Source organism: Barbus barbus (genome assembly GCF_936440315.1).
Source record: "Barbus barbus genome assembly, chromosome: 33".
In the NCBI taxonomy this organism is placed as follows: Eukaryota; Metazoa; Chordata; class Actinopteri; order Cypriniformes; family Cyprinidae; genus Barbus; species Barbus barbus.
In genome coordinates, this window is record NC_136761.1 from 24,032,724 (window position 1) to 24,041,442 (window position 8,719).

Here is an 8,719-nt window from a genome sequence, read left to right on the forward strand (position 1 = left end):
CTTTCCTACAACTTGTTTCTCTTCTGTTTCAGTTTTTATAACCATTTCTTACTGTGTGTAAGTTGTTGTTTTAAAACGTGTTCTTGGCTCAGTGTTGATGTCTGTATAGGTTGTTTATTCCGTTTTAGTACTTCATACTATATGGAAATGAAATATGTGTGTGGCTGTACATACACATGTAGTTGTTTTTTGGTGTTTGCCTCAGTGTTATGTTAGAAGCATTATTATACTCGTACCTTTTGTTTTAATATTTTGAATTGTTTTTAGCTTATTTTTTTGTTTTCATTTAAATGTTTAGTATTGAAATGTTGTTTGCATTTGTCAGTTTTATTTAATTTCTTAAATGTGTGTATATAGTATTTACAGAGTTTTGACTTTGGATAAGAGTCGCTTTGGATTAAAGCATCTGCTAAATTAAATATATTTAATATATAAACAACATTTTTCTGAAATATTTACATGCATGTGTGTATTTACATACATATAATGTAAAAAAAAAAAAAAAAACTTATTTTGGATGCGATTAATCACTTGACAGCACTAATAAATTTATACCATTTTCAATTGTTAATCAGAACAATTAGAGCTGTTTATTGTAAAAATAAATACAAGTTTCTTTAATGTGCAAGATATTATACATTTACATAAACATTTTAATTAATAACTAATCTGACAGCTGCATGTCATTACAAGTGCTTGCAGAAGCACTTACTAAACCCATAAAATACATCACACAATATAATGTAATGTTTAAAATGAAGCACATTAATTGGTAAACAGGCAGAAATTATGGTGAGAACGGTGTTCTGATGAAAGCATAATAGCTTTTAGTTTCACTTTCCAGTTTATGAATTTTAAAACTGACAGATGAAACAAGAGAAAAGATCCACTGTGAAGCCATTTTTATTGTCATTTTAATGGATGAAATGAAAATCTTTATTAAAAGGAATTACGACAACAGAAAGGTATCAGAAGAACAACAAATTTGGACTGGTGAAGTTTAAATTAACCTTGATTAAAAGTCTCAAGCAACTATTTTATAAGAAATAAATAAAAGGTCAAATATAAGGTGCAAAACATGATTGTCAAAATATTAAACAATGAAAATGTTCATAAAAAATGGTCTATATAAAAGGCACTATGGTGATTAAAATGCATCTAGGACTGTGTATTTGAGGGAAGCAACTAAATGAAAGGTTATGTCTTTCCCTGCAATATATTAAAAGTTAAATTACGTAGCGTGTCACTGCCTTGATCAAAATCAAACATCTATATACAGCTTATTTTGAAGTCTTGATGAAAAAATAAAACTAGAATTTTATCATAGTTTAGTACATTTACATATATATACACACACAGAGCTTAAATTTTAGACATCTGTGTGCAATTTTAGGAATGATTACATTCTGCCGCTTTCAATAAGCATCAGCATTTCTTTTGAAGTGTTGTTTCTTTGTCTTTTAGGCATTGTAGGTCTTGATCTTCTGCGTGACGGAGGCACAGCAGATGGGACACTTGTTCAGGGGTTCTGAGCATTTCTGACAGGTGACCAGGTGTCCACAGGGAATGAAGACGATGTTAATGTCACTGTCCATGCAGACTTTACAGAGTTTCTCCCTCTGGAGTTTCTCAAGTTTCGTCATGGGGTCCTCTGTAGAAAATATGTAACAAACGCAACGTTAAAACAATATCAAAATATAGTGATTCTCTGCTTATTTTATTATATTCATCTTATTTTACTTCATGAAGTTTGAAAGCTGTCCATCTCCACAATGTTTGGCATACTATTTTTAAGAGTATGATTTATGAAAGTAATTTCATGTTCCAAAAGTTGAATATATTTGCAGCAAAGCATGCAATGACTGTGGCAACTTATACTATGGCAAAGTTATTGCTTTCCTTATTCAAACTGATTTTATGAATATATGGTTGACCTGAAGAATGAAAGCTATATTTTAGGAAAATTATGAGCTATTTTACTGCTTATCAACACTTAGCTCACGTGATGAGACAAAATACAGATACTTGGTTCACCAGAACGAGACAATATTTGAATACTATTTTTAAGAAATTTTCAATTACAAAATATTTATTTTAATTACACAAAGTAAAAATGCAGTTGTATTTTGAAATATTTTAACTAATCGAGGGCCGTAACTAATGATTATTTTGGTAATCAAGTAATCTACTGATTATTTTGACAATTGAGTAATCTGATATTTTTTTAGTAACAAACAGACCCAAGTGAAAACCAGGCTTTAGTACGATTATTTATATATAAATTAACGATGAGGCAGTAATAATTGGCTCAAATAAAGTAATTACATGGTTTTACTGAACAACACTGTTAAAATGCATAATGTAATATGACTATACATAATATGAACATAACCAACTTAAGTACATTTTATATTATAAATACATGCAGAGGGCGCCAAAGGCCTGGTGATGTTTCACTTTACAGCGTGATTAAACCAGGTTTTAAATCCATTCAATTTGAATATTTGGCCACATGCAAACTCAGAAACTTATTTTGAAATAGTGATGTACAATAAAATGGCATATTTAGAAATAGCTTGATGTATTCTCCTGTGTTGGCAAAGGTTTATAAATGATTTGCGTTACAAATCTAGTGAGATAATGAACACTGTTTTCCCAGATGAACGTTAAGCAGTTCAAATTCACAGCATATACAGTGGAAGAGTTTAGCCCCTTTCACACATACAGTCTTTACTGGTAAATCACAGGCAAGTTACCATTAAGCGATCATTTGTGAACAGGACCTTTTCAAAAATCCTGGTAAATGTGTTATGGCAATTATATCGTTCTTATGGAGATGACATGATTACTCTGAACTGTTTACAAAGCTCTGCTGCTTTTTAATTAGTATTTCTATGTAAATAAGCGGTCGATGGACATCTTTGACCACTGCGCCTCGCAGCTTTTTCAACATGTCGCGCTTCTCCATTCATCAGGGATTCTGATTGGCTAATAATGTTAGTTTGGTTGAGAATGAAAGCTGTGCTCCTCTCACACCATTGGAAGGCAAACTCATGGACTAGAAAGTGATCAACAAGTTTTTTTATTTTATTTATATTTTTTTCCGCAGCTGCACTGCACGCCAGAGATCTGGCACTGACTTTAAAAATGATAATTAAATTTACATTGGTACTTACATGGTAAGTAAAGTAAATATTTTTTTTTTAAGCACAACCTAAAGCAAAGCACAAGAAAATGTTGGAATTAACTTAATACACTTCATTTAAAACCTTGCATACAAATCGGACTTTCAAAAAGAAAAGAAAACAAGTACTTGCCAGTTTTCTCGGGTGTGATATTGGCACCAAGGTCTTGAATAAGGGCCTCTACTGAAGTATAACCCTCAGTGTTCTGACGTAGTTTCTGCAGAATGGTGCGCTCCACTTTGATGGGGTCAAACCCCATATCTACAGCCTTTTGTGCAATCTTTGACTGCAGGACTTTCTGTGCAGCTGAACACAAAGTAGAAATCAAATATCTTGGGAAGACAGGATGTTTCCAGAGATATTGCAGACAGCAGTTATAAAAACTATAATTATGGCTTCATTGGATTTGAAAGTAAATTAAACTTAGAAAAGCTTACCTTTCTCGTGACTTGAAAAGCCATTCTGACTTGATCGCTGTAAGGGCATATTACAAACATAAGACATATTACACACACACACATCAGAATTAAAGGATTGTGTTCATTATGAATTCTATCCATTCAACACATTCTGTCAAGTACACATAATTGTAAAGCAATGACTCACTGAATGGTCTCCTTTTGGAGATCTCAGCTGCATGCTGTTGATATATTCTCTTCCTTTTTCTGCCAGAAGGAAACTGCAGCTGGGGGTCAATTATAATAATTTCACAATTAGACACCACATTTTTCACCATGGTTAACGCTTGCCTCACATGATCAATATCTAAAATATACCGATACCATTCCTCACATTGTATGGACTAATTTTCTTTAGGGACATATATCAGTACCATATCAGTTATTAGATAATATTAGGGTCTATAATTTGGCTATTGGATATTTTTGTTGCCTTAGTCATTGTATAAATGTACACTTATTATTGTTATTAAATTAACTTTGTTAAAATGTTATCTGTAGTGAATCTTAAAACCAATAAGCCTATTATGTAAAGTATGATATTAGGATATTATCATTAACTAAAAATAAAAACATTTAAAAAATTGATACTTGGCAAAAATGAAACAAAAATATATATAAAAAAAAACAACTTGAAGTACTAAACTAAAATGAATTTAAAGAAAAACTATTAAAAAAAAAAAAAAAAAAAAAAAAAAGTGTACTAAAAATGCTTAGCTAAAATTAAACTGAAAATATACAAATGTTATTTAAAACATTACAAAAAACTGTAATAGTATATTATATTATATTGGCATTATATTATAATGGCATATTATATTGTTGTGATGCCCAAATTCACATTTAATGGCCGATTAATTGTTTAAATGTTTTACCTTAATTATATTTACTATAAAATAGTTCAGAATTATTCTATTATAACATTCACATTCACTGTATGCAAAAGAGCAGTCTGGATATTAAGTTAAATTGTGCTGTGAACATGCAAATGTACCTCAATGTTTCAATATATACGAAAAAGCAATTCACCCTGGATACTCCCTGGCATGTTCCTCCCAAGGGTCTTCATCAGGACTCCACCCCTTCAGTCCTCCTCCACATCTGAAGCAGAGCACATGGTCCTGTTTTCCTATGAGACCAAACACCACAACAGTTTGTTCACAGTCTTCTAACAAAGTGCTGCAAGGATGACACATTTTTAAAGGCCAAAACCTGGAAACAATTTAGCATTTTAGCACTTTCTGCTATCCTGAAGTAGTTGTTTTCTTTTTCTTGTTTAAATGGGTTGTGGTTCATTAGCAGCCTACATACACATATACGAAAGAGAATTAGTTCATTCAGTATAAATAACTGAATAAACATAACAGTAGTTACCTCTGCTGTAGAAACCAGCTCTGGCCAGTCTCTCAGGGTCTATGGGATGCTGCATGCCTCTGAAGGTTTCAAGACGCCCCTCAAAAGTCTCCACAGAGGCTCTCTGAACATTCACTCTGGGTCTAGGTGTTGTCAGGGGCACATTGCCCACATCGTGGCCCAAGATGAAGCAGCAGTTTGGGTAGTGCTTTGCATGTTCACCCCAGGCTTCATCGCCTGGCTCCCATCCTGCCAGCTCCTGCTCACAACAGAAGCACCTCACGGTGTCATTTGTTCCCAAGTAAAACATCCCTGCTGCTGCCAGGTCTTCAGGTTGAACTGGAGCATCTGCAGGCCACTCACTGAAAGTATTCAGCCGAGCTTCCTCACTCTTCATGTGTGACACAATGGTCTGATCCACCACTTCTCCCGTGTGGAGCTGGAACTCCATGGCTTCGGCCTCTTCATCGTAAGCAGGGCTTTGAATGAGATCAGAGGCTCTCAAACCATGAGCACAGCTGAGGAACTTGCAGTTGGGAGATGCCTGATGATGTCTCTTCAGTGGGGCATCCCCTCTGTTCCAGTCTTCCACTGTTGCTTGGCAGCTAAAACAGCACATCCTGTCTGCCTGACCTGTAAAATAAAAGCCTGCCCGGGCCAGGCGCGCAGCTGAAAATTCTTCAGAACGGGGGAATTGCTGGAAGGAACTCCCATGATTAGGCATGGATGACCATGCATCATCGGCTTCAATTTCACCATCTTGACTGGAGTGTGCCATTACTGCTTGTAACAAAACGTCTGTTAAAAAATAAGAAAAAAAGTCTGTCAAAATGAAATACAAATATGCATACATTAGCAGTCAAAAGGTTGGAATAATTAAGAAAGAAGTCTCTTAAGCTCATTTATTTGATGAAAAATACAGTACAGCAGTACTTACTGTGAAATCCTGTAAGTGTCACATTTTTTCAAATAAATGCAGTTCAAAAGACACTTCATAAAATAAACAATGTCAAACCTTCTAAAGAAAACAGAACACCACCAACAAAATAGAAACAATAAATTAAATGGTAAATTATTTACTATTATTTATTTGGCAGTCAATGGGAGAGTCACAAGCCTCCTCCAAAATATCTTAAATTGTGTTCCGAAGACGAACGATGCTTTTACTGGTTTGGAACGACATGGGGGTAAGTGATTAATGACCAAATTTTCATTTTGGGGTTGAGTAACCCTTGAAGGCTGGCTGTTAGTTTGCTGACATGTGGTTGCTCAGATCAATAAGATCAGACAAGTTTGAGCAACAATACTAGCTTTTGTGTAATTGCAGAGTTTCTAAAATCATTATCTCGTTTAGAAACACTGTTACAAAGGAGGTTGTGTGTCATTTCCACGACAATGGTCCATTATCAAATTGAATCACCAGGACATAGTGAACCTGATGGGCTCATCAGAACATTCCACAGCCTCCTTGAAACGCGTTGGGTTTACATTGTTTGTGCAGGATTCATATCCACCACTGACACACGTTCAATGGATTTCTACAGTTATATAACAAATATATAACCAGGAGAGTTATTCAGCGTTGCTGTCACTTTAAGAGACAGAGGCGTTGTCAGTCACGTGTGAACAGCGTGTTAGAAACTGCTTCATCTGCACTGACATAATTCATGTCTGCGGGTTGAAGCAACCCCAATAACGTGATATTTATCCCCTGGAATGCGAGGGGAACCCCGCCAAAAAAAAAACGTGTGTTTCACCCCAGGAAGGGGTTTTTACCGGGGGACCCCCCTCGAAACGCGATTGGGTTTGGAGTAAAAAATTGGGCGGGTTTTGTTTTGAAACCCTGCCAACCCTGCCCTGCCCAAAAGTTTCCACTTTCCTAATTCCTAGAAACTTGCAGGACTTTTTTTTCTGCTAATGTCGTTTTATTGCTTAGCATTTGAACTGTAAGAAGCATTGAAATAACTTTCCATCCTAAATTACGACTCTTTAAATCTAATTTATAACATAACATACAAGTAGAATCTCCATAATATAATTATAAGGAGCTTTCACGATGCTCATCCTGTTAATATTTCACACAAAGACAGGAGATTTTTTTTCTGTAAAAAATAATGCATCCCTACTGTCATTAGCAGGGAAAACAAATGCATTGTATATATATCGACATGCATGCATACGTGTGTGTGTGTGTGTGTGTGTGTGTGTGAGAGACCCTGGAGCACAAAACCAGTCATCAGTAGCACAGGTGTATTTGTAGAAATAGCCAACAATACACTGCAGGGGTCAAAATTATCTATTTCTCTTTTATGCCAAAAATCATTAGGATATTAAGTGAAGATCATGCTCCATGAAAATATTTAGTAAATTTCCTACCGTAAATATATACATTAATTTTGGATTAGTAATATGCATTACTAAGAACTTCATTTGGACAACTTTAAAGGCGATTTTCTCAATATTTTGGCATCAATTACAATTAAGTTACATCAATGGCAAGCTTATTTATTCAGATTTCAGATTATGTATAAAACTCAATTAAAAAAAATCGTTTTGTGGTGCCTGGTCATATATATAGCAGTTTATTATTCTGTAAAAGGAGGTTTTCTAGCAGCAAAGATCTGCAGGTGTACCTCACGACACACAGCCTTAGCATGTGGCAGCTTTACAGGGTTTCGGTTTGACTCCGTGTGTTATACATTTAATTGGAAAGCTTTCACTTTTCTCCATTTGCGATCAACATCAGCACGATATAAGGCATGCAAAACATTCAAATGAAGGCCGTATCAGAGACTTTGACCTTAACCTGACAATTAGGCTGTTAGGATTAGTAAAAGCGCACTAGCATTAGCATTAGCTAACAGTCCGCGATGCCATAAACCTTAACGTCTGCTTACCTTCGGTGAGGAAACGCGTTATTTACTGGACATCAACTTCAGTATTTGAAAGACGACAAGCTTCTCTCCGCTCTGCCCTTGGACGAAGCAAATAAATGAGTGCTAGGCAACGCAGAGGTGGGCAAACTATTTTATAGTGACACCCCAAACTGGAATTTACTATTGAATGAAGACCTGGCTCATGAATATTAATTCAGCACGTGACGTTCGTACATCTTATTGGCTGGTGCTTTTCATGAATATTAATTACAGCGGGGCTCTCCAGTACAAATTCCAACCAGCGTTGGATGATAAATTTAATATTCATGAGCTAAACCTTTGCAATAGTAAGATTCCGGAAATTTGGCAATTTGATGTCGCTTTCTCTACCCGCTTGCAGGGATTTTTCTATCGTGTTACAGGAAAGGCGACCGTATTTTTGATTATCCCCTAAATATCAAATGTGAGAAAATGAACCACTCAGCAATAAGAGTGGTGCACTGAACAATGATCATTACACACAGGGTTCCTAAGCAGTATATCATTTGATTTTAGCATTTTTTTTAGCATCTAGAAAAAAAGAAATGGAAAAAAATAAAATAAAATTAAGACAAAAAAATCATACAGAGTAGCCTATTTTTCATGAAAATTTGAAAGCAAGCACAATCCTACATTTTCAGAAAGAATTATGTTTTTATTCAGCTGGCACCATTGCCCTGTTCTTGGCAGATTTAAGTTTAATTCCATTCCTGAGCAGAGGCGGACAGTAGCTAACTAAGTACATTTACTTGAGTATTGTACTTAAGCACACTTTTTGAGTATCTGGACTTTACTTGAGTATTATTTT

The 8,719-nt window shown here is 35.1% G+C and overlaps 1 protein-coding gene across 1 annotated transcript; it reads right to left on the bottom strand.

Annotated features, from left to right (window-relative positions):
- Positions 1-552: 552 nt before the first annotated feature.
- Positions 553-8,061, bottom strand: LOC306853215 (E3 ubiquitin-protein ligase XIAP-like). The gene is made up of 7 exons (XM_079390458.1): positions 7,894-8,061; positions 5,018-5,794; positions 4,673-4,772; positions 3,792-3,870; positions 3,623-3,659; positions 3,318-3,491; positions 553-1,651 (listed from the first exon to the last, which is right to left on the bottom strand). The coding sequence occupies exons 2-7, from the start codon at positions 5,772-5,774 to the stop codon at positions 1,461-1,463; spliced, it is 1,338 nt and encodes a 445-aa protein (XP_079246584.1). The 5' UTR covers positions 5,775-5,794; positions 7,894-8,061; the 3' UTR covers positions 553-1,460.
- Positions 8,062-8,719: the final 658 nt, after the last annotated feature.

Coding starts and splice junctions, on each gene's coding strand:
- LOC306853215 (XM_079390458.1), bottom strand. CDS start 5,774: ATGGCACACTCCAGTCAAGATGGTGAAATTGAAGCCGATGATGCATGG. Junction 3,660..3,791: donor CTCCAAAAGGAGACCATTCA/GTGAGTCATTGC, acceptor ATGCCCTTACAG/CGATCAAGTCAGAATGGCTT. Junction 3,492..3,622: donor CTTTTCAAGTCACGAGAAAG/GTAAGCTTTTCT, acceptor CTTTGTGTTCAG/CTGCACAGAAAGTCCTGCAG.